Below are 25,501 nucleotides of genomic sequence, written 5' to 3'. Positions count from 1 at the left end.
CTATATATAAAATACCACTATGCAAAAATTTACGGCGATTCAGTATTGGATGCGGACGCAACGTCCGCTCAAGGTTTGCACGTGCGAACGGTGAGAATTTTGCTCATTCGTGATTTCGAACAAATTCTGCTTTACCACGACAGTTCAATGTCATTATATATGAATTTAATGGCAACTTGAATGATTATAATGTTTTATGTTCAGTCAGTGATAGACCAATATGCTTACTTAAACACAAGGAAATGTTTTTAAAGGAAAAATTTCGAAATCGTTGAAACTCCTCCTTAATAATGAAGACATCAGTTTATATTTCGACTTTATAAAGTACCCTGACATTATAATCAAAAAGAGATGATATTTGACCAAAACCCATAATCATGGGTAGAGTGGACCGCTGCCAGTGTCTCTCTTTCCCAAACAAAAGGAAATGATATTAATTTGATTGACCGTTCTCAAATGCAAAATGATACCGAGAATGAAATCGGTCGCTCGCTTTTCCCATTAATTTACAATTGTAATAAATTAAGAAGAACTACCCGAAGGCAGCTGTACTCAGCAATAAAGATTCAATAAACTTCAGCTAATTCACTAACTACCAGTACCACCCTTATCCCGAAATACTAGGTATATCGACCCGAACGCAACCCAAAGGAATTTTACAGCATGTGATTAATTGTAAGCCGTGAATGAATGGGAAAAGCGAGCGACCGATTTCATTCTCGGTATCATTTTGCATTTGAGAACGGTCAATCAAATTAATATCATTTCCTTTTGTTTGGGAAAGAGAGACACTGGCAGCGGTCCACTCTACCCATGATTATGGGTTTTGGTCAAATATCTATCGACTATCGTGATACTGCTTTCTCATCCCTGTACTTGGAATATTCGTTTTCCTTCGCAAGATTCCTCAATAAGATTGAATTTAGAACAATCTTTACATTTAATTAATTACTTAATTAGCGTAAGGAGCGAGGACGAGGGGTTTGGAAATGCTTAAGCAGTGTAATTATTATACAACAAAAACAACGGTATCAAGCTTAAAAGTGATAACGGAGCAGAAACTGGCAAAAATCTAGCGTACGCGATATATGAACAATCCATGGGCACACATCAAATTCACTGACACTTCTAATCTCAATCTGAAAAGAAAACTAAGCTTACAAGTCACTTATTATTCAAATTACAACAAAAGCTACATGCCCAAACTCCCATGCTGCAGTGTTACCCATGCAGTACAATGGTTACACTTAAAATAAGTGACGCTGTTTAGAAGTACCGGCGCTATAGGCTACTAGTTAGGTTTAGGGTAGTTAGGTTTAATGTCGGAGTATCCTTTGAAAGCGGTGCTTTAGTATGTAAGTTAGGAAGTTAAGGGTTGCAGTTCTGTTTACTCATTCATATGTTAATTATTCAACTATACCGAATTTTTTCGGTCCGAAACATAATTATTGCTGCTCCAACGACTTCAAACGTTTAGTGAGTGAGTCTGAGCAGTAGCACAGCTCAATAAATATTCACTAATCTTGAATTTAAGCTTGCAAAGGGCCGGTGGTGGCACAAGGGTACGATAAGATAGACCAAACAATAGCCTATATATCAGCACAGGAAGTTTAAGTTATATTTTATCTAAAGAGAGCTGTTAGTGTTACAACTGCAACGTGGCATACACGCAGTTAAACCACCTGCACACAATATTAAACAGCTTATTATAGTATAATGGAATTGTTATGGCTATGACAATTGAACTGTTGAGCCATTTAACTTGTACAAATAATTCTATTTGTATTAGCGACAAGAGAAACGCCATTGTTGGACGTGAGGAGAGTGAGGACTCATCAAACTACATTAAATTAATTTCTTCTGTAACGTCTTCAATAAATGTAATAGATTTGTAGTGTTGTAATTAGTTTAAAACATTATTTAATTTGTATATAATTTTATCAAATTCATTAATTTATGATAAATTTATTTATAATAACTTCGTAAAAAATTCAGGATTTACCGAAAAAAGCAGAGACTCTCAACCCACGGGAAGTTTTCAAGCTCTTTATAAAATCAGTTTTCTACGTCGGGAAAGGAAAGCAAAGTCGACCGTATGCGCACCTTTTTGAGGCTTCTCTCCAAAACAAGGTCGGTGCGGAGGGGGGGGGGTTGTAGCGGAGTACTAATTTAAATACTTAGTTCTAATATTGTAGAGATTGTAAATCTATATTCGATTACTCGATCAGTCACCTGGGGACCTCAGTCTAGTAATTCACTAGCGTGTTGAACGAATTACAATCTTTTATTCTAGCTTTTGCAACATTTTAATTGCTCTCTTATCGGTAGTGTTATCTCAACTTGCTGTTACACCGACACGTCGTGCTGTACGCCTTGGCTTTTGTAAAATGGATTTTTCCGTCGAACATCTGAACAGATTTGAAAAGGAGCTATCGTCAGCGATGAATGAGATTTTGAAGATGTCAAAAGCACAAAGCGTTACAGAACTGAATCATGCGAGATTAATGGCTGTAAATAAAGATCCCTTGGCTACTGCAGTTGAAAATCTTTCTAAGCTAATGACTAGTAATCTTGAACTTTGTAAATGTGCAGCCAGTACGATAGACAAACTTAAATCAGATCAGCTGAACTATCAGAAAGACCAGATTAAACAGCAACAGGAGCAACTCGACTCTTTTAAAACAACTGTTCATACCGAGATGAAGACAGCGTGGAGCGATATCGTGAAGAAGAACTGCGAGACAACTACAAGTACTCCGTCGATCAACAGTATAAAAACAGCTGTGAAAACCGTAGTTGAAGACGACATCCGTAGTAAGAATTTCATTATCTACGGTGTACCGGAGAATTATTCCCCTGATCCACACTTAGTGGCAGAAGAAGTGATCGAATTGATTTGGGAATCCTCAGGGTGTGATCCTAAAGTTGTGGCAGCAAATTCTATCGGGACTAAAACAACTTCAGGCAGTGGTAAACCGAGACCAATAAAAGTGACATTGGCTTGCGCGGAATCAGTAAAAATGGTTCTTGCTCGAGCAAGAAATCTGAAGAAATCTAAATGTACAGCGTACCACACATGGTACATTACACCTGACAGAAGCAAGGAGGAGAGAGCAGCTCATCAGAAACTTGTTGTCAAAGTAAAGGAAATGATCACTGATGAGCCAACAAAGTATCATTATATTAGAGACGGCAAGATTTTCAGTGTAGATAAGGTTAAGGTGTAACATTCGGTGTTTTTGATATCTACATAATTACTTTGATTTAAATGTGTGTATATGGCTCTTATTTATGGCTGTTGCGTGTATTTGTTGATTACGGCTAATAACGAGGAACTTTTAATTGTGAGTTAAAAAACTGCAACCGTGATTGTAACTCAGGTATGTGATGACTTGTGGAGCACACATCGCTGAATAGCAATCGCGAAGCAGGTCTCACCAAGGCTAGGTATATTTAGGGTTTTTATTTTTCTGAGGACACTTTGCCAGTAGTTTAACTTTTTGTGTTGTGTGCTACGGTACAGTGTTTCAATTTTTGGATATAGTGGTATGTTCTATCTTTCTATTTATTTATCTAATTGTAATGTAATATTTCAATATTATAGTAAACATTAACCAGTGTACCAAAAGCTGGTCCCCAAACAAACAAAAAACAGATTAACAAGAATTGCGCCCGTTGTTTCGTTTTGGCGGGCGCTAGATTTCCATTTCACTATAACTATTAATATAAGCTCTAATCAGCTCACCTTATAATAATCATATTGAAACATCAGTAGACTACGTGTGCCACATTCAAGTTGGGCTTATTACAAAATACTATACATTACTAGTATACATTAAAATACGCTAGTGCCGCGCATTCATTGACCACATACTAGCTATACACCACATCTCCGCAAGCAATCCGCGTGCGCGCGGCAAGTTGACATGGAAACGAACGGAAGCAAGTAAGGAACACGACATATATTTGACCCACCTACCGCTATTTCCAAAATCCACGTTTTTCTGCAAAAACGTCCATTCGTTACCTTTCACTATTGCCTTTTTTCAAAAGGGTGAAAAGGAAAAAATACAATAAAATGGGTCATATCACCATCTGTGCCGATAAGAATGGCGGTGGGTTGAATCACGCATAATTCGTATACCAGCTGACTGTTATCATACCCCTGGTTTTTATCATTTATGTATTTTTTCCTTTTCACCCTTTTGAAAAAAGGCAATAGTGAAAGGTTACGAATGGACGTTTTTGCAGAAAAACGTGGATTTTGGAGATAGCGGTAGGTGGGTCAAATATATGTCCTGTTCCTTACTTGCTTCCGTTCGTTACCATGTCAACTTGCCGCGCGCACGCGCACGGGGATTGCTTGCGGAGATGTGGTGTATAGCTAGTCTGTGGTCAATGAATGCGCGGCACGAGCGTATTTTAATGTATACTGGAGGGGGTCCACGTTAAAAAAGTTAAATTCTAAGATCGAGATTTTGGAATTTAACATTAATTACTTTAACTTTTTTAACTTTTTTAACATAAATTAAAAATCAGATTTTGGCTGACTAATCGGTTCAAATTTTAACATAATTACCCAAATTAAACTCAATTATGAGTGTTGACCTTTAGTACTAGTAGTGCCTCGCTCTTGCAATTGTTTTCTGTAGTTGTAACTGATTTGATAACTCTACAAAAAAAAACACCTTGTATCTATATAAACACATAATTGTATAATTTACTAATATAATCATTCATATAATACGAAAAAAGAATATGGCTTGGCGGTGTAAGTGCGGAAGGGTTATGGAAAGTCTCACATACGACAGATGTTTACGTTGCAATTTAGCGAAGGCATCAGGAGAGTCGCTCATTCGCTTGAAGGGTTCCTGTAGCTGTAATCCCTGTACCCGAACCATCTACTGAGGACACATCATCAGGTATTGATACTCCGGAGCTTCCTCCAGCTGTAATCCCTGTACCCGAACCATCTACTGAGGACGTATCAGTTGTTGTCAACACTTCAAAAAGGGCTGCTGATTCATCAAAACCTAGAACTCAATATGATTCTGAAGACGAATCATCTGCTGATGTTATCACTACTGCGATAATAACAAGCAACTCATTCAAGAGGAGAGCTGTCCCTACTTTTAGGATTCCAAAGATTAAGAAACCGACGGTGCAAAGCAAATTGACGATTATGGATAAATCTTCATCGACGGGTCTGAAGAAGAAGGAGCATTTGCGGGCTAACACTGATAATTTAACCACGAGAACTCCCACAGTAGACAATTCTAAATTCACAATTGGACGACCAATTGATGTTGATAAGATAAACAGCAGCAAGAAAGTGTTAAATTCAAAGAAGGAAACAGCACTTAACAAGTTGTCTACACGACTCATTGAAGGTGGAACTGCAATCAAGAATGAGAATCAGCAGGGAAATCGGGACAAATTGAACTCTAGTAATACTCCTCCAACAAGTTCTCTGAGTACAATTAGACTGCCAGTACACGATGGAAAAGGTGATAAGCCTGTGATTGCGAAGAAAGAGACTGTTTTAAACAAACTTTCTACAAGATTCGCCACAGAAGATGGCACTTCCACGCCGAAAAACAAACTTTGTAAGGAGAAATCCGGAAGAAAGGCGCTCGATGCCGAAACGATTAAAGATAGATGCACGGTCAGGACGAATTTTGAAATTGAATTGTGGAAGTGTAACGACATGGTACCTGGCCAGATTATCAAGGCCAAAGCAATTCAACAGGTTTTATTCAGACTTGGGTGTTCTTTAGAGGAAGCTTGCCTACAGAATATATACAATATTTTCGGAGGAAAAAAATCCAGGTGTCCTACGTTATCAATTGTGCGATCCATGGAGCGGGTATTAAGACTAAAATCTAAGAAAAGACGTCGTCGGATGATGAGTATTTTACCTACCCCGGAATGTCAGAATGGAACAAAGAGTACAGATGATGTGGTGCAGAATACTGTGCATCAGCCATGCCCAATAGCTAGAGTGAAACCAATCTTGTCATCGGAAACTATTCAATCTATTCCAAAAATACAAGGAAAGCTGTCTACTAATTATGTCCATGCAAATGTGACAGGGAAGCATTATTTTGCCTTTATTTCCCACATTGCGGTAATGCTAGAGTTAACTAGATCACTAGGTCCAAGCAATTTGAAAAGTTGTGACGATGAGGAACTTGTGCATAGATCGTTGAATGAAATAAAAAATAATCAGGATTCAAAGAAATATCTAAATGTAATTGATAGCGCGGAAGATATTGAAAATGAAGTCCCTGAAGTGTTAAAGCAGGTAAAGAACCTATTGGGGTGTGTGAAAGTGAAACAACCAGATCGAAGTTCTGTTTCAAAACATAGATGCTCTCATAATCTAAAGAGCCATTTAGCCAGTTATATAATATAATAACATCTATAAACAAAAGAGCACCTAAAGAGGCTCAGCAAAGTGCTGGCCTATTTACGCTTACGAAGACTCATTCGTTCAATATGTCTCAAAGTAAATAAACTCCTCCATCCTACTCTATCTCTTGCTAAGTTCACTAAGTTGGTAAAATCATCTTCATTTTTTAAATAAATTTGTCTCTTAAATAGGTCCTTTTTCACAATAATATCATACAAATTAGTCCTGTGTCTACCCACTCGTCCCTTTAGTGTTTGACATCCTAGTGTAGCAAATAACAGAGACTGGTAGGCAGGTGTGTCGTTGTCACTGCGTAGAACATGACCTAGCATTGTCCACCGTGCCTTTTCCACTCTCTCGGAAAGGGGCCTGGTCTGGGTACGAGCGTAGAGGGCCTTGTTAGATATTGAGCTAGGCCAATATATGTGTAGGATGTTAGGATGCGCTTGAGGTGCTTCCTCTGAAGAACATCTACAGACTCTAGAACATGCTGAGGTACGGCCCAGCAGCAGCAGTTGTACAGGAGCACTGATACTTCTAGTGAGTCGTAGAGTTTGATCTTTCTCTTCTCAGTTATCTGACACCTCTCTGATCCCTGGCACCACAGCTTGTCAAATGACCAGAAGGCAGAGTTAGCTTTATTTATTCTATTAGTAACATCCTGCTCTGATCCAAGCTTAGTACCAAGAAGCGTCTCGTTTCTCCACTCCTCTTTTCCTCTTAGTTCATTATCCCACTCGCACTCGTCACAGGCACCAACTTCTTCTAAATACACTCTGGTAAACTTTGTCTTTGTGTCATTGACAAAGAGACTCCATTCACTGAGAATATTCTTGGAGATCTGAAAGATATCCTGTAACTCCTCCATATCTTCACCAATCTCCTCTAAATCGTCTGAATAGCCGGACTCAAGAGGCATGTGGTTATCGGCTATCGGAGGGTTGGGTCTTGAGGGGAGGACTGCTCTTATGTGCACTACAGCTCCAGCTAGATTGAGGGTAAACAATTTACCAGCTGTGCTGTCTCCTTGGGAGGCTCCTATGTTGAAAGAGAACATCTCTGAGTCAGTAGAACACACTCTGACTACTAGAGTGGTGTTAGCCATGAGGTATTGTACAAGCCTCAGGTTGTCTCTGGAGCATCCTGCAGCTTCTGATTGTTGTACCTCTGCGGATGGTATTGAAGGCAGCTGACATGTCGATACTGACTTTGTTCCATTCAAACTCCTTCTTCATTACTACAGATATGAGCATGCTCTGTGCCCAAACTAGGTCGGCACAGCTCCTGCCAGCTTTGTAGGCAGCTTGGAACGGTCCGGTGAAGTTGTCCACAGCTCTCTCTATTCTGTTTAGCACTATCAGTGACAGGATCTTTCTAGAAACATTCAGCAGGGTCAATTGCAATGGTCGTATCGACTTAACTGGGCCACGAGTTTTATCAGGCTTAGCCAGTGGTGTGAGGATGCCTGCTCCTATTGCTTCAATGTGAATGTTTTTCTCGAAAGACTCGTTGAACAATGAACACATTAGCCAGCTCTTCATGAAGGAGGGGGTTGTTCAGGGCTTTCATGACCTCGCCAGGAACTTTATCAATACCCACTGCTTTACCAGACTTGAGTTTACTGATGGCTCTCTCTATCTCTGCAACGGTGATGGGACTGTTAAGGCTAGATGGGGGGTCAAGGAAGGCAGGAAGGGTAGGCTCATCAGCGTTGTTGAACTCAGCTCCAAAGTACTCCTTAAAGCGATGGTTGTCATTTGGGCACCCGAAAAAAAATTGCAAATTTTTAGAGTTAGCTTGTAGCCGATACAACATCCTACAAGTAGGTTAAATTTAGAATTCCGCCACCCCTCCCTGTAGCACGTAAATAGACCCGGAGTAACACGCACGCGAGAGCGGTATTACGAAATGAGGAGGCATCGATTTCACTGGAGTCGGGCCAACACATACTTCACAACACAATACTACGGCTGGAAGCGGTGAATAATAATTGCATTTCATTACTGTAAACAAGCATTCCAATACGGAACATTATATCAGAAATTTAAGAAAAAGAAATGTCAATACTTTTTTTCAGGAAAAGTACATTTTCCTATTGTTCTGGTACTGTTATTGACAACGTAATTACTAATTTGATAATACAATGTAATATTACAATGTCTAGGGCAACGATTGCCCATCTTTCGACTTGAGCGAAACGTAGCCTGTGTAGGGTTCTCCGTTTTCATTCGGAAACTTTGCCCTGATTTGGCTGACAACACATGCAGGCAAAATATACCTCACATTCCTATCGAAATCTCGACATGATAGCATATTGATAAAGGTTCTATATGCCATGAAGCGTAGTTCCTTTTGGTTCAACTTCTTCTTGAGAAACCTATCTCTTTTATCAGGGTCTGTAATGTTCATTGAATACATGTACCTACTGTAAACTAGTCCATCCTCACTGACGACAAGTTCTTTAAACATCCCAACCTGGCTGATGCACCGATGCTCTCCTCGATGCGCAGTAATGAAATGCGATTCGTTGCAGCAAACGTGCTCCTTCTCTGTGTCCATCAGTTTGCATTCCCCGCATGAACACCACTCTTCAACGGGACGATGAAGCCTGTCTTGATTTATGTTAGCGTACAGAGAGTTGTCAGACTCGGGTAGCTCATGTTAAACATGTTCAGGTTGTCGATTTATCCTCAGGTCCCATCTCTTTCTCATTCTGTCGTCTGTGGGAACGCAGTGAAATATCAAAAACTGTCGTCCAGGCCGCTTACTGTTCTGACCACTTCTGTGTGTACAACCCCCTACCACACATGAAGAAGGCATCTTGGAGTCCGGATTCGTGTAGAAGTTATACTTGTAGCTGCTAACAACCTTATATTTCCATAGGAACCACTGTACTGCAAGAATATTTTTTGGATGACAGGTTATCGAATAATAATGCGTATTCTGATACGATATTATTTATAGAAGGTACACCGCGTTCAAAAGACTGTCGATCTCACGAATTTTACCACCCGGTATATTCAAACTTCGATGCTCGGGCATGGCACAGTAGCTCGGTTGAACGATGGATGTTTTGCCATGCTGTAGGTACTTTTTACACGGTACCACATCAAAAGTACGGTAGATATTGTTAATGTTAACACGGCAAGTTGTATGTACAAAGAAAATACGGTAGATACTGTTAACCTTGAAGTTGACCCGATATTACATTGAAAAAGCACGAAAGAAAACAGTCCTGCTGTGAGAAAACTCGTAAACTAATACAGTAGTCACTACAATTGAAAAGCAAATGCCTAGTTTCTGATTTATCCGCCAAAAAATAGAAAGAAAACATAACGATGGTTTATGCCAATTATTACCGTTTACCGCTTATTGGTTACTGGAGAAATGAACAGAAAATCGTCTCTACAGTACACTCAGGTCAAACCCCGGAACAAAACAAACAACCACAACTGGAGATATGCGATGATTTAGTAATCTGTTTACACTGTTTATACACGTTAAGTGATTGCCCCCGGCCAGACATAACCTCTCCATGCCTCCTCATTGCGTGGCTTTGAAATCGATACGGAGCGCTCTAACTCGGTGTGTGAACTATTTTGGGACCTCTGTGCTGGTGGGAATTGAGAAGCATGTTGTAACAGGGCGTATAAGCGGTCATGAACGTAAATTAAAATAAATCGATTTTAAATGATGACGATCGCTCTCCTTAATAATCCTCGCTTTCTCCTCATTAGTACCTGCGATATTCCCAGCAGGGTTGTGGACGGTTAGAGCTGGTCTAACATATCCTTTGGCGAGTATCTTAGAGGCTCCAAAGTATCTCCGGGCGTCTCAGCTGGTTGATGTTGGTCTTGACATGCTTCCTGTTGGTCGGGAATTTGTTCTGCATATTCGCAATCATCAGCTGCTTGCGTTCAAGTGACAGTTCAGCGATCTCAGGATCAGTACTGAAGGATTTGTGCTTTTTTTAGCCAGTTGTTTGGCCATAAGAGGTAGCCTCCCTAGTCTTGGGACATCAGGAATGTCCGAGGAAGAGATTATTGAGGAACATCTATTTTCATTACTGAATAATGATGTATGTCGTGATATAATGAAGATTCCTCAACCGTATGATGTTAATCGTATTACAAGTGAAGTTCTAAAATATATGAACGACGATAAGGACTCTGCTGCACTATAGTGAAAATTATTTTAATGATAGACTTTTATATTCAGGTTAAATGATATAAGTAACTTCAAATTAGAACCTCAAGTTCTTTTATTTACGTTATTACAGTAACACCTGTAAAATTTTTACTTCATTGACACTGTTTTTTAATTTTGTAATATAATATATTGACAAATTGTTTGAGCGATAACTTTTACATTGAAACATCATTAGACGTGACTCTTTTTAACTTTGTAATATAATATCGTGACAAATTGACTCATTGTTTGAGCGATAACTTTTATGAAATATCATTAGACACTATTTTAAATTTTGTAATATAATATCGTGACACAGTGACTCTTTGTTTAAGCGATAACTTTTATGAAACATCATTAGAATTTTATTCAGTTATTAATTCATTACGATTAGTATCACTAGATTTAATGATATAGATTATCATAGCCCTATTTTCAGTGTTGACACTGTGAATGGAATCTGTTGTTTTTTTAAAATTATTTATGAATCAGCTGTTTATATTTCTATGAATTATAATTTATTATTGTAATGATCAAATGTATCAATTATTTATCGGTTGTACCTATGTTATATGACTGTTTTACTCTTGTCATGGGCATTCCTATATTCCTACATGTAGTGACTAATGAACAAAAATACCAACGCATGACCTAAAAGTAAACTAGTCTAGAATATTCACTCCATTGCAATTTCAACCCAAATTTGAATTCATGTTAAAAAAGTTAAACTTTCTAAGCCTGAATTTTGAAATTTAACATTAATTAGTTTAACTTTTTTAACTTTTTTTAACGTGGACCCCCCCCCCCCCCCCCCCCTATACTAGTAATGTATAGTATTTTGTAATAAGCCCAACTTGAATGTGGCACGCGTAGTCTACTGATGTTTCAATATTATTATTATAAGGTGAGCTGATTAGAGCTTATATTAATAGTTATAGTGAAATGGAAATCTAGCGTCCGCCAAAACGAAACAACGGGCGCAATTCTTGTTACATTTAAACCACTATCAGCTAATATTAAAACAGAATTTTCGAGTATATAGTGCTGCCCCGGGTCGTTTATCACAGTTTGGGCATTCAATGAATTTAACTCTTGCTCAATCTACAGGACAGCGAGAAGTTGCGGAAGATCCGATCTATTTGGACGAGTGGAAGAGGAGTAGTAAGTCTTCACGTGTACAACAATACTATAGCGGAGGAGGCCTTCACACGCGAGGGTGTTATGATAGGATGCATAGGTAGTAACCATAGTAACCATGTCCATAGTAACCATAGTTACCTTATAGTAGTAACCAATACTGATAGAGTTAAGATAGTACTATAGTCTATAAATAAATTATTTCATATATCCCCTAATTTTTTGTATCAGTATCACGCCACGAGACCTACTTTTTGATAAATTAGGGGGCTGCAACAAGGGGCAACTAATATTGCAGCTGCTCGCCTGCAGCTGCAATAGTATTAGTAGTTAATATACTGATGAGAAATTGCATCTATAGTTACTTAACTAGTAAATTAAATAACTTACTAAAAAATTATGACTACTGAGCAACCAGGCAGCTGTTTCCACAAATGTTAGCCCTCCAAGGCTAGATTGTGGCTAGAAAGGGGCGAATAGGGGGTAGAAGGATTAATTAAAGTTACATCTCCCAGGACTGAAGAAGCTGGCAAACGAGAAGCGGGGAGAGTTCTACGGGGTAAGCAAGAGCTGGTCAGCAGCTAAGAGACGTGGAGTAGGCCTGTCGTTACTCTACAAGGCTCATTTAACTCTTATAAACGAGGGGCACAGGGAGATTAAACAGTGCGATGTTGCCAAAGGAAAATCTTGATGTTCGAGGAATTGGGGTACGTAAGTAAATAATAATGGATCAGGAACTTCGATTTTTGCTGTTGATGACAGGGTCAAGACTCAAGGGTGCATTTTCCCCACAATTAAAATCAACCTAGATTTGTTATATATGATATGCTCCTAGATACATTTTTGGCCAAATTTTGAATTCCGTGTTTTCGTTTATTTGGTTTATATTTGTGATGACATTTTGTTTGTTACTGGGTTTTTAGTACAGTTTATTTATACTTAATGTATAGTAGGTTTACGATTCGTTTGAATGTTGGACTATTTGTGACGTATTTCTACCAATATTTATTTATTTAATTATTTGCAGTAACAAGGTGTCAATCAATTTGTTATTTGAGTATATATTTAAATAAAAAATATAATTACATCGTCGGCAAACCATTAATAACTATCTTGAGAAATATAAGTTAGAAACGATAAGGTTTACGATAAGGTTTACGATAAGGTTTACGATTCGTTTGAATGTTGGACTATTTGTGACGTATTTCTACCAATATTTATTTATTTAATTATTTGCAGTAACAAGGTGTCAATCAATTTGTTATTTGAGTATATATTTAAATAAAAAATATAATTACATCGTCGGCAAACCATTAATAACTATCTTGAGAAATATAAGTTAGAAACGATAATGGTTACAATATAGGCTAAGAAAGGTGTATGCTCTTTTATCATCGGACGAATCATATTCATAACAGGGTATCACTTACGATTATTTGATCAATACTACTTTATTACTTTCTTCCAATTTAACTGTAGGGACATGTTCTTATGAAAAATCTCGCCAATAAACTTCCGATAAAGATTATCTGATAAAAAGTTGTACTATCATTCAGTTAGTAATGGATGTTCGAATAACCAATGACACAGCGCCAAACAGTCAATAACAGTCAATAGGAAACATGCTTAAATTCGGAAGAAAGCTAAAGATTATCTGAAAATCCGCCTATTTACGATAAAACAAATAATAAGAGTCAACATTAAATTAAAATGTGTGATTAAGCTAATGATCTTGTCCTTCATCGTACCCAACAATCAGCCCGACATGGATGGTGCTTTCTTTATAATAAGGTTATGACGTCACTGGTATCGTGGTAGTGATGACGTCACGTGGTAGTGATGACGTCACTTTAGAAGATTGTTTATTTAGCTATATGTGTTTCATGGACACTTTCTGTCCACGACTAGTTTACCCTCTTCTTCGTACTCTTGTTTACTTATCCACAGTTCCTAGAAAAATAGTACAATTAATAAATAATTGGGAAGTAACAGGGTAGATAAACAACAATCTGAAACGATATCAATATTTGATTGAACCGAATATATTTTCACAGAAAGGTGAATTTCCCTCACTAACCTGGAAGTTTCCAAGAGAAGCAAGAATAGAAGCACCGACCCAAGCAGAGAATATTCTATCAGATGTGTTCCCTCCCGTTACCACCTTCACTTTCATGCTGGAGGTAGTTTTAGCCGCACACTCCGTCGTTAACCTCTCGCTGAAACCCTGGAAATGAACAATAATGAAACATTTTATTTGTTTAACTCTGCAAATATAGATTCTGGGAAGCAAATAAGGGAAATACACGTCTAATATTCGTAAAATAATAAAATAATAAAATAATAAAATAATAAAATAATAAAATAATAAAATAATAAAATAATAAAATAATAAAATAATAAAATAATAAAATAATAAAATAATAAAATGATAAAATAATAAAATAATAAAATAATAAAATAATAAAATAATAAAATAATAAAATAATAAAATAATAAAATAATAAAATAATAAAATAATAAAATAATAAAATAATAAAATAATAAAATAATAACAAATCTGTAACTCACGCTCATAAGAGTGGTGCCTCCAGCAAGTATGATATTACTCCACAAACTGGGTCGCACATCTACATCACACATACTGATACTGCTAGATACGACATGCTGCATCGCTAACATGTCACCTGATCACAAATTCAGAGGTTTTAAACTAATTACAACACTACAAATCTATTACATTTATTGAGTGGAACTATGTAAAAGGGGATCGTTGCTAGCGTTAAAACTGTTTTAACCCTGCCATAGTCAGTTGAAAGTCTGATAGCATATGTTCCGTTTGATTTGACCAAACTAATGCCTTTCATTGCTTTATAATAGTGAAATAACTTCTGAAACCTCATAATAATTCAAATCAGACACTTCAATGAATTAATTATCGCTGATCAGTTATCAAATATTGGTGCAGTGTTTAACGGGTGATACTTGGTAGGTTATAAACCTACAATTCAGTGTGTGCAAAAATGAGATGTCACAGAGAAACGACCCAAAATTTACGTAATTTGCAAATATTCCCTTACCTCCCAAAATCCGAAGATTGGTTCCGATAGGATCGAACAGAGGCTCTGGAATCTTGAACCGCTCAGCTCCGAACATAGCACTGTACCCGTTAGGAAACTCAAAGTTCGTCGCTGGTATCATGTTGAGCTGAAGAAGGAGTGTAACAGATATTATTTTCGGACTGCTCTTAAACTGAACAAGGCTAATACAACAGCAATAGAAAATAAGTTTTTAAATCAACTATACAATGGTCGAACTTACATCATCGTCGGATGCTGGTCTGTCGTGACCTGAAGGACATGTTGCATCAAGTCTTCTATAACGTTATCCACCATGTAGTTGTGATATGATGAAGATACTGCAGGTATGTTTTTCTTAGCGGTCCACACGGGTGGATCACCGTCTTTCACCGCTTCCTTGGATGCTATTTTGTATGTCGGTACTACCTCAATTTCCTGCTCCTTCAGGTGCTCTCTGAGTAAAATATGTGATTGTTTTAACGTTCGCTTAATGGCAATTTTGTGTGGTAAATCGTTATTGACACAACTTGTTGAAATAGGCGCCAACAAAGCAAACTAAAATCAGTTCCAAATGCGCGCATTAAGTATCGCGCGGTGTGGTTAGTGATCAAAACGTGAACTTCCTAATAATCCAACCCATGCGCGTTACAAACACAGTAGACGATTTCTCAAGTTCCAGTGGATGTTCTCAAAATTGTACGTGATGTCCAACTCAAAATTTAGCACAATTTTCTAAAAGCTAATGTCTAACTTAACTAGCGATGGAATGAACCACATATGCACATTAAGCTGTGAGCATAGCACCATTAATTTGCCTTAATAAAAGGAATCTTTTGATATTGATCTAGTCAATCTAATAATCTTAGATTAAACGGAATTTTTGTAAAACTTGATTTAAAAGATAAGTTGAGCACCAATTCCAAAAACACCATGATTAAGTTACAATATCACAAACCTCATCTGCGCTGCCAAGAAGTTTCCAGCGAGTGGTGATTTGACGATTCCTGAAAACAATTTGGAGGTAAAACAAAATTAGTAATTACAATAGGGTACGACGATGAGAACCAAATTATCAGCGTACATTTGAACTTACTCCATAGATAAACAACAAATGAAAAGCGCACGTTGAAAAAGCTGAAATCAATAAAAAGGGAACAACGCAAAATTACATCGTCGTATCACATTTCTGTCACATCAATCTATTGCAGAGGAGCAAAAGTAAATATAAATGTGACTATGATGTTTACAATCCTATTACTAAGCGATTACCTTATCATCCAAATCGTATCAACATTTGTATTCATGTCTTATCAAAATAAAACAATATCTCAATTTATTTAAATATTCCTCAAACGCAAAAAATGGCCTGACACTACCAAACGAAGACATAAATCTGATAAAGTTGAGGAATACAAATTTGTACAATAAATTGACTGAACGCCATTTCGCTACAAAACGAAAGCACAATTTAAAACTTGCTATATACACCTAAACGACCAGAAATCAAAATAAAATACAAAAACTACTTAAAATCAATCAAAAACATCATCCGACCCTCTATCAGCAATCTCAGACATTCTCTGAACATTAGGGGGTCTCCTATCTAGAGTCTGTCTCAGGGACTCAGCATCTCTTTTAACAGTCCTGTTTCTCAGAATAGTTCCGGGTCTCTCAGAAATTGAATCAATTTTCTCGCGCGTACTCAGCCGGAACATCAGCGTTTCCATTCTTTTGCGTACTTTAAAAAGGTAAACAGACAGCATCCCAACTCCCACGCACAGCACAACAGAACCAGCTACAAGGCACCAAATAACGGGAGATGCCAGCAGTGAGGTCCCCCCATTTTCAGGTTCTATGGTTGCCAGATTAACAAACTGGTTGCTGGACGCAGACTCAGGTCTCTTGATCGAGTCCACTCGGCATGTATAAATATCGTGATCCCATATTCCCGGTTTAAGAAACAGCACGCTGCGCTGTACTCCCTGCTCAAACGACTGTAGCGCACCTGTCAGCTCGGACTCCTCCTTGTACCATCTTATCTTCATCTCTTCTGCTATGTCCTCAACTTGGCACGCCACCACACTTTGATCTTTGTTTCTTATAACGCACTCAGTAGACATTTTGTATGTGTCTAATAAGACTACTTTTGTTGCGGTAGGAGAGGTAGGATACAGGCCTGAGGTTACTTCACAAGAGAAATTGTAATCTCCTGACGGGTTCTTGACTTGCAGAAACGATTGCAGTTGGGAATTTTTGGGCTCCATTTGGGTTGTTATCTTGTAATCCGAACCTGTTGTGAGCACGTTGTCGCCCATTTTCCACACTACTTTCGGAGAGTTAGGATGAACAGTAATCTCCTCTACAAAACATCCTAGCACCGCAGTATCACCAACTCTAGAATCCTTGCTATCATCCTTCATGGTGAAGGTATTCAGTACGACCTCTCTCCCCCAATCTTCATACCCCTCAACGTAACACCAATACCCCAACCCTGCTGAACTCATCTTCACGTCAATAGTAGAGTGCATCTGACCGTCCACTACATCCCCCGTCTCCACTCCGTCTGTAGTCTTGGTCTTGTTAACTTTCCAACTAACCCGGTAGTTCCCCTCTCTAGGCACGTTTTTAAGTTTACAAGTTAGGGTAGTTCTGGAACCTTCTATAACTTCAGATCCAAAAGTGTCCATCTCCAAACACCAGGGGGCCTTGTTGTACTCAAAGTCTGAGTAGAGGTTAGTATTACAAACGATGGAGGAATCCCCAATGTTCCAGTCTCCGTGGACACATGTCACTCCCACAACAGTTCCAGAGCTCACTGGGAAGCTTTTATCAGAACGGAAGTGGGTGTGCCAGTCACCGGGAATGGAGGTGCAGTTCTGGGGCTTTAGTCTGCGCTCGTGAGAGGCGGTGTCTGATGTAGTGAAGGTGACATGTGTGGTGTTCCCCTTCCAGTGAGTTGAACAGTTGGCAGTTGAAGTGCCGAATTCGTATTTCAGAGACTCAACACTGTTACTGATAACAGTCAAGCTGGTCTCACTTTTAGATACCGTCCAAACAACCGCTTCCGCCCCAACTAAATGTGAAATGTTAGTCAGTGGGATAGGAGTTTCAGTGCAGCCACTTATCTGAATCTTAGGACTGGTTTCCAGGTTTATGGTCAGGGCCTTCTTACTTCCTCCAAAAAACGCTACTTCTAAGTTTATCTCTTTTTCCCCGGTCAGTTGACCGTCTGTTTTTATCTGTAGAGGGGTTGTGTCCAGGTTGCAGGGTACATCTTCTAGAGCTGACACGTTAAACCAGCCGTGCATCGTTATGGGGGGTGGTCCACTTGGTTCAACAGAAGGATTATCATCAGGTGCTTTATCATCACCATCATCTGGTGACTTATCATCACCATCATCTGGTGACTTATCATCACCATCATCTGGTGACTTATCATCACCATCATCTGGTGACTTATCATCATCATCATCAGGCACCTCACCAGGAATTACTGTATCAGATGCCTTATCATTGTTATCTGGTGCCTTATCTGGTAGAACAGCGGGAACTATTACAGCAGACGCCTTATCATCAACCAGTTCAGGACCTTTTTCCAAAGTCTTATCACCAACTATATAAGCAGGAAGTTCAGTAGTTTCTTTACCCCGTTCCCTAAGATCTGTGTAACTGTGTTTCCGTTTGAAGCGTGAATTGGAACGTATAGACTGGGTGAGAGATAATAGTAGTATTAGTGGGATAGCCTTCATGACATCTGATCCTGTTGAGGGTTTAATTCAGAGTCATGTCAATGAGTGGTAAAACGAACATTATAACGAAGCAGACTGATCTTAGTGACTGATAATATTGTTTTGTTTTTACAAACCGCAAACATATGTGAAATAGATTGATGGTAACAAACACATATAACATGTATCATTGCAATATTAACATATGTGTACTCAGCAAACTGCAAATTAACATTATGTTCAAAGGATTGACTTTAAGTACCGAAGAAGGATATTTTAAACCGTGAACAGCCAGGAGTTCCTAATTAACGAAAGGCAATTAATATTGTATACTGTGAAAAAAAAAGCACCAACCACCAAAACATGCAAGCAGACTTCTATACTACAAACCTAAAAACTGGACAAAACAACATTATGAAATATTGTTGCTTGTGTTCCACATTATCTGTAACATGATCCACACGTGATCCCCCACCGCCTCCTTATCAGTTTGTTGTCACATGAGTTCGCCACCATTTCCAAGTTATATATTAGTATTCTGCTTGCTTGAACAAAACAGAGGTGTGGTACTAGGAACACGCTTATTGAATTTCAGGGCCAGCGTATCACGTGATGGGGTTTGTTGATGAGACGCCAGAACGTGACATTAATAATACTGCTACCACTGATAAAACGTATTACTTCTAAATCTTGGCTGGCCAAGTTCTGTATTCTTTTTTACTATTCGAAATATTATGATTTGTGCAGAATAATGAGTAAAATGCAATTCTAAATTTAGCATATTGAATTGTAATAGAGTCCACTAATTCACATAGTCTATAACGCGAACGAAGAATAGAAGGACGTTTTAGTGTAACACTGACCTGATAATTTATATCTCATAAATTCCACAACCCTCATTAAGCTACATTCAATACATAACGATTTATAAAAGTTAGTGACTATTGTTTAAACAAAAAGGTATATTGATTTGCTCTGGTGAGTGTTGAGCTATTCTATGTAGTATATATCTCAAGCTCCTTGACCAACATTAGCTTTGATGAGGTTGGAGGGACTACGAATCAATCTGGCTGACAATAACATCTTCCAGCCTCATCAAGAACGAGCAAAGAGCTTGAGATATAACTAAGCTTTCTAGGACAAGACATCTTGTAAGACATAATTACACAATATGTAAATTATTAATTATTACTAATTAATTATTATTAGGAAAAGAAAGGCCGGACGAGACTGAAAGCAAAAGTATCCCTAAAAGCACTGACCATGTTGAAGAACATAACCGTCGTGTACAGGGATAGCAGTAGTCTGCACGGAACCAGTATCTAGGACCAGGGCTGTGGAGCGCCCGCTCGCAAACGCCGCTAACACTGCGTTCTTACAGAGGTAGAACGCCGGCACGTTGTACTTCTCAAACATCATCTCGCATGTTTTGTGTCGGATCGCAGGTCTGTTCCACTGGAAAGAATTGAGAATGAGAAGCAAGGATCTATTGCTTGTTCTGTTGGCAAACGATACACAAGCCCCTTAGGATTAAAACCTTTTTCCTTACATTCTAACAATCTAACAATCAGAACACTTTGTTCTTTTGTTAACAATTAAATCACGCATTAATTATTATATCAACAATCAAATAATTTAGCAATCAATTAATAATTTAAGAATATATTATATTCTTAACGAATTATACTACTAGTCACTAGTTACGAACTAGCCACTAGTTACGAACTATACTACTAGTCACTAGTTACGAACTAGCCACTAGTTACGAACTATACTACTAGTCACTAGTTACGAACTAGCCACTAGTTACGAACTATACTACTAGTCACTAGTTACGAACTAGCCACTAGTTACGAACTACACTACTAGTCACTAGTTACGAATTATAACTCACTGCAACTTCGCTCATCATGACCGGATGCTCAGCACTGTCTACACTGAGACACTTTGTGTACACGTAGTCTAACATAGCCTCACATTGCTCCCAGTTGTCAACTGAATAAAGCAACATGTTATCACGAGGTAACATGTTGTGCAATTGTTGTTGTCATTGTGGTTTAGATTATAGAAGTTAAGTCCTGAATCGAGGTCACCATCACGTGGAAATGATTGTTGTTACTTATATTCCTAGTTAGATTCCATGAACTTAATTTTAAGATAAATGTGAGTTTCAATACTGAAAACTTACTCATCCCATCTTTGAGAGGCATGACAACTTCAGATTTATCTCGAGGGAAGCTGAGAGCGTTAGTGCCTATGTGATACTTTGTGCTCTCGTCTCCAGTCAGCATATGTGTGGGGATGTTAGCCTGGCGAAACACAGTAATTTGATCAACTGTTCTCCTCGATACCAATACTCTAATACTGATATTAAAATATTTGATCGGTCAGCGGAAACTTAGGTTATTTACTTGTGATCAATAGATAAGTTTCCTGGAAAACGTAAAAACGAATAAAAAATAGATAAATAAATCATTTTCAGAATAATAAAACTAACTTTGGGAGCGTCTTCACCAGCGAACCCAGCTCGTACTGTGTGAGAACCTATGTCAAAACAAACTGCTCCCACCTCATCTCCTCCATAGACACCGCCACTCATAGTTAAGCTAATAAGAAATAGCTAGTTAAATAGGAAGTTACATGTTAGAGGTATTGAGATGTTTCAATAAGATAACATGATTAAATGATGATAATCTGATTTCTTAATCATTTTTAGTTGAAGAACGCAATATCCCGAATGGCTAATAATAGGACCAACTGCCGAGATAACAAAAACTTAACAGAAATAGATGCCAAACCTTAATTTCGAACCAACTGAGCTACTATATACTGCATCTGCACCTGTTTCATAGTCACAACGTTTTAATCCTACAGAGATGTGAAGCAAATGAAAAACCTAGGTTACAGATTAAATATAACAATACAAGTGGGCATATTTCAAAACTATAGAATGTTACGGAGTGACAATTTTACCCATTTTTTCCGAAAAATGTCCAAGAAAACAGGTTCTAATATGTTTCTAAGGCTTTTCAAACCTATGATTTACATATCTGCCAAAGAAAATAGTGAGAAATCAATCCGTTTTTGAGTAATTAAAAGTCGAAATTTCGTTACGGAGTGACTAGATAAATTTTCAGATTTTGGTACACCCATATTCTGACCTAATTTTTATCTCAGATATTCTTGAAAGTTGCATTTTGACGTCTTCCAGGCACTTACCAGTCTTCCAGGCACTTACCAGACATTTTCTATAATAATTAATCAAGAAAAAGTGTGTATTGCCTAAGGAATAAAAAATTCGAGGCTTCAAAAATTTTGGGGATTGTTACGGAGTGACTGTTACGGAGTGACGCATCAAACAGTCTCTCATTCCACTCGAATTTTTCATCATTTTTCATCCTGTTCCTGGCTCTAAATAGTAGAATTCTTTTCAAAATTAGATAGATAACACTTAAACAAGGTAGACACACAAATTTATTGATGTGAAATAAATCAAATCTGGTACAATTCATTAGTCATGATCACAATTATGAATAAAAATACGATCATGTGATAAAAAATCAACCCTTGACGGTGGTGTCAGCTGACAAGGTAGGTATTATGGAATCTGGCATCAATATTACAAACCAGATCAATACCATCTGAAGCGAGCATGTGACCACTTTTCAATTTACTGAACGTGATGAACTTTGAAAGTCTTATTTTGAAAATAGAGCCTGGAAAAATTCAAACGTCTTAGTGGAGTATAGAGAACTGTAAATTAATCTAAACACTAAATACAATAATTGCGTTATAACTACTATTCGATCATTTCAAACCGCAACGACAACACGATTATTTTCAAACTGTACTAACTACAACACGATTATTTTAAATCGTAACTACAACGACACGATTATTTTAGATTGTAACTACAACAACACAATTATCTTAAATCGTAACTACAACAACACGATTATTTTAAATCTTAACTACGATTATTTTAGATTGTAACTACAACAACACGGTTATTTTAAACTGTACTAACTACAACAACACGATTATCTTAAATCGTAACTACGATTATCTTAAATCATAACTACAACAACACGATTATTTTAAATCGTAACTACGATTATTTTAAATCCTAACTACGATTATTTTAAATAGTAACTACAACGACACGATTATTTTAAATGGTAACTACAACAACAACTGTAAATCTTGAAATGTCAATAAAAAAATTCGTTACGGAGTGACAATGTCCCTTGAATTTGTCACTCCGTAACACAGCGTTACGGAGTGACCAAAGTTTGGCTCATCATATCTCTTCTTAAATTATAATGTTATCAATCAAAAATTTTGGAAAATCTTAGTGTAAGGTCACTGAGATACTTCAGAAAATATGGAATGCAATAGTATGAAAACTGTAACTAAATTTATCAAAACAATGAATTTAACTTTAAGATAAGGTTTAGGTAAATTACAAAATCTCATTACATAAACAAAGAATATAAACTAATTAGGCTAACTACAGACGTGTTTAATATACATTCTGAATTGAGTTCAAAATATAATAGTACGATACAAGAGGGGTTAAAAAACTGCAACTAAAATTATACCAATATATCACATAATATTATCAGACAGTTGCAGTTGTAGCACTGAAAGTAATATTATCAACAATGTATGTACATGTAAGCTTTACTTCTCGGATTTACTTCTAAAAGATTTAATTCTAAAAAATATCTCGTTCTACATAACAATTAATCTGATATAAACCTAATATAAATAGTTAATCTGACAGCTCTGACCTCACTTACTCATAAATTTCTCCACAACCACCATGCTTACCCCACACAGCTTCTTCTGTAACTCTTTGCTTACAAAACCGTCCTTTACAGGCTGTATCTTACTATCCTTATAGTACATCCCATTACCTGCACTTACATCAGTTGTAGCACAATGTAGCGTAGTAACAGCTCCTTCATCAGGGGACTTTAGACAGGGTGCAAAACATTTACCAATGCATTGGAAACAGCTGCCCATAGAGCGAACAAGGTTTGTTTTCACAAATCCTGGATGTAAGGACACGCAGGTTAGGTCAGGATATTGCTCTATCAATTCCTTTGCAAACAGCACACGACAAGTGTTGCTTAAACCATACTGTAGTAACCCTGACTTAGCAACTGGCATGAATATTGCTGGGTTTTCTCCTTCCATCATGTCAAGCGTTATTCTCCCACTGTCGTATGCATCAGAGGCTACAACCACTACTCTACCCTTTACTGAGATCAAGAGGTCTTTTAACAAGTGAGTTAAGAAAAAGTGTCCAAGATAGTTGATCCCAGTAGTTGCCTCGATTCCCTGCTCAGTTTCATTAAATGGGGGAGTAACAACACCAGCGTTATTTACAAGTATGTCTAGTTCTGTGTGGGTTGCTTTGTATTCATCAGCAAACTTTTGAATCCCGGAAAACGATGCGAGATCCACTATTTTGAAGTCAACCTGAATTAAATCAAATATTTAGTAAATTGTAATATACAATTACCTTCCCTCAATAGATGAAATTAAAAATGTTACAGTAAAACCCAAATATATATCTCAATGTAAATTTTTTGTAATTCTGAAATATCCTGATAACAAACAGAATGACAGGCAATTCAACATTAATTAATTAAGTAAAGTTATCTAAACTTACCTTTTGATTACCAGTAGATTCGGACCTTTACTGATAGTTGAAATTCGACATATGACGTCATCTAGTGTCATCTAGCGTCATCTAGCGTGAAATATCGCCAGATGATGATAGATGACGCTAGATGACGCTAGATGACGCTAGATGACGCCAATTAGCGACATTGTCGCTAAGTGCACGGCACCTTTCGAATGTCGCTATCTAGCGCTATCTAGCGCTATCTAGCGCTATCTAGCGCTATATGACGCTATATGACGCTATATGACGTTAGATGACGCTAGATGACGCTAGATGACGCTAAGCACGCAGCACTGACGCCAGGCGACAGATAGCGCTATTTTCATAAAAATTCTAGGGACGACATCTAGCGTCATCTAGCGTCATATGTTGCCGCGACATCTGACGCTATCTGACGCCATCTAGCGATATCTGACGTCATCTGACGACATCTGTCGCGACGACATCTGACGCAGGCGACATCAAGCGCTGGATAGCGGGATAAGTCAGTTTACGACAGTTCACGCTATCTAGCGCTATATAGCGCCAGATAGCGCTATATAGCGTCAGATGTCGTTGCGACATATAGCGCTAGATAGCGTTAGATAGCGCTAAATAGCGTTAGATAGCGCTAAATAGCGAAGAATTTTGGGTCGTGACAGTCCAGGCTATTTAGCGCTAGATGTCGCTATCTAGCGCTATATGTCGCTGCGTCAGATGTCGTCGCTACATATAGCACAAGATATCATATCCTATCACAGTAACAGTAATCCTAACTCTCTGTGTGTGTGTGTGTGTGTGTGTGTGTGTGTGTGTGTGTGTGTGTGTGTGTGTGTGTGTGTGTGTGTGTGTGTGTGTGTGTGTGTGTGTGTGTGTGTGTGTGTGTGTGTGTGAAAATTAATTATAATTTATGTGAGAATGCAAATGATATAACTATAAGATTGCGCGGCTCGTCGAAGTCACCCAACTATTACATTCGATTTATCAAATATTCGGCTGAGTGGAACAAAATATTAAATATCACTCAATCAAGGGGTCGTTTACATATTATAATTATATAAAGGGCCTGATGCCGCCGGCCGGGGTTTTCCAAATTATTACACTCGCTAGTGTGATTGTGACATAATACTAATACTAATAGCTTAATAGCTATGTATGGAAGTGGAACTGATTACTAACAATGAGGGGTCGTTCACAAACCCCGTAATCAGTTTTACCATAGCTATTATATTTATGTCAATATTACACTAGCGTAATCAATAATCATTTGAAAACCCCAACCCCC

The 25,501-nt window shown here is 37.8% G+C and overlaps 4 protein-coding genes across 6 annotated transcripts in view; 1 reads left to right on the top strand and 3 right to left on the bottom strand.

Annotated features, from left to right (window-relative positions):
* The window catches only part of LOC134819465 (uncharacterized), a 28,066-nt gene extending 15,290 nt beyond the window's left edge, over positions 1–12,776 (top strand). For 2 of the 3 annotated variants that reach the window (XM_063829416.1, XM_063829418.1), the window contains 3 exons: positions 1,996–2,130; positions 11,708–11,837; positions 12,253–12,764. In XM_063829416.1, coding sequence (XP_063685486.1) covers positions 1,996–2,130; positions 11,708–11,837; positions 12,253–12,428 — 441 coding nt within the window. In that variant the 3' untranslated portion in view covers positions 12,429–12,764. Of the gene's footprint in view, positions 1–1,995; positions 2,131–11,707; positions 11,838–12,252 lie in introns of all 3 variants that reach the window. The other variant, XM_063829417.1, reaches the window with a different exon arrangement.
* A 218-nt stretch (positions 12,777–12,994) lies between these two features.
* Positions 12,995–15,818, bottom strand: LOC134819131 (actin-like protein 6A). Its single transcript, XM_063828905.1, has 6 exons — positions 15,770–15,818; positions 15,056–15,268; positions 14,815–14,941; positions 14,306–14,421; positions 13,815–13,961; positions 12,995–13,687 (listed from the first exon to the last, which is right to left on the bottom strand). Exons 3-6 carry the CDS (start codon positions 14,933–14,935, stop codon positions 13,619–13,621), a joined length of 453 nt encoding a protein of 150 aa, XP_063684975.1. The 5' UTR covers positions 14,936–14,941; positions 15,056–15,268; positions 15,770–15,818; the 3' UTR covers positions 12,995–13,618.
* Positions 15,819–16,253: 435 nt separating this feature from the next.
* Positions 16,254–25,501, bottom strand: part of LOC134819128 (N-acetylglucosamine-1-phosphodiester alpha-N-acetylglucosaminidase-like) — a 57,364-nt gene continuing 48,116 nt past the window's right edge. Inside the window, exon 2 of the mRNA XM_063828899.1 lies at positions 16,254–18,574. Within this exon, the coding sequence (XP_063684969.1) occupies positions 16,347–18,563 (2,217 nt within the window). The 5' untranslated portion in view covers positions 18,564–18,574 and the 3' untranslated portion in view covers positions 16,254–16,346. The remainder of the gene's footprint in view (positions 18,575–25,501) is intronic.
* On the bottom strand, positions 19,359–21,141 carry LOC134820118 (actin-like protein 6B). Its single transcript, XM_063830340.1, has 5 exons — positions 21,040–21,141; positions 20,731–20,851; positions 20,437–20,537; positions 19,805–19,997; positions 19,359–19,405 (listed from the first exon to the last, which is right to left on the bottom strand). The coding sequence occupies exons 1-5, from the start codon at positions 21,139–21,141 to the stop codon at positions 19,359–19,361; spliced, it is 564 nt and encodes a 187-aa protein (XP_063686410.1).

The sequence above is a fragment of the Bolinopsis microptera genome, chromosome 8 (assembly GCF_026151205.1).
Source record: "Bolinopsis microptera isolate Bmic1 chromosome 8, MBARI_Bmic_1.0, whole genome shotgun sequence".
In the NCBI taxonomy this organism is placed as follows: Eukaryota; Metazoa; Ctenophora; class Tentaculata; order Lobata; family Bolinopsidae; genus Bolinopsis; species Bolinopsis microptera.
The sequence above is the reverse complement of the archived record's forward strand: the minus strand, read 5'-3'. Positions and strand labels throughout refer to the sequence as shown.

What these genes read in the sequence shown, in the direction of transcription:
- LOC134819131 (XM_063828905.1), bottom strand. Translation starts at nt 14,935, where the DNA reads ATGATACCAGCGACGAACTTTGAGTTTCCTAACGGGTACAGTGCTATG. An exon ending in CAATCTTCGGATTTTGGGAG is followed by an intron (nt 14,422 to 14,814) that starts GTAAGGGAATAT and finishes ATTTGTGATCAG; the next exon opens with GTGACATGTTAGCGATGCAG. An exon ending in GAGGCACCACTCTTATGAGC is followed by an intron (nt 13,962 to 14,305) that starts GTGAGTTACAGA and finishes GTTCATTTCCAG; the next exon opens with GGTTTCAGCGAGAGGTTAAC.
- LOC134820118 (XM_063830340.1), bottom strand. Translation starts at nt 21,141, where the DNA reads ATGAGTGGCGGTGTCTATGGAGGAGATGAGGTGGGAGCAGTTTGTTTT. An exon ending in GCCTCTCAAAGATGGGATGA is followed by an intron (nt 20,538 to 20,730) that starts GTAAGTTTTCAG and finishes TGCTTTATTCAG; the next exon opens with TTGACAACTGGGAGCAATGT. An exon ending in CGGTTATGTTCTTCAACATG is followed by an intron (nt 19,406 to 19,804) that starts GTCAGTGCTTTT and finishes ATAAATTATCAG; the next exon opens with GTCAGTGTTACACTAAAACG.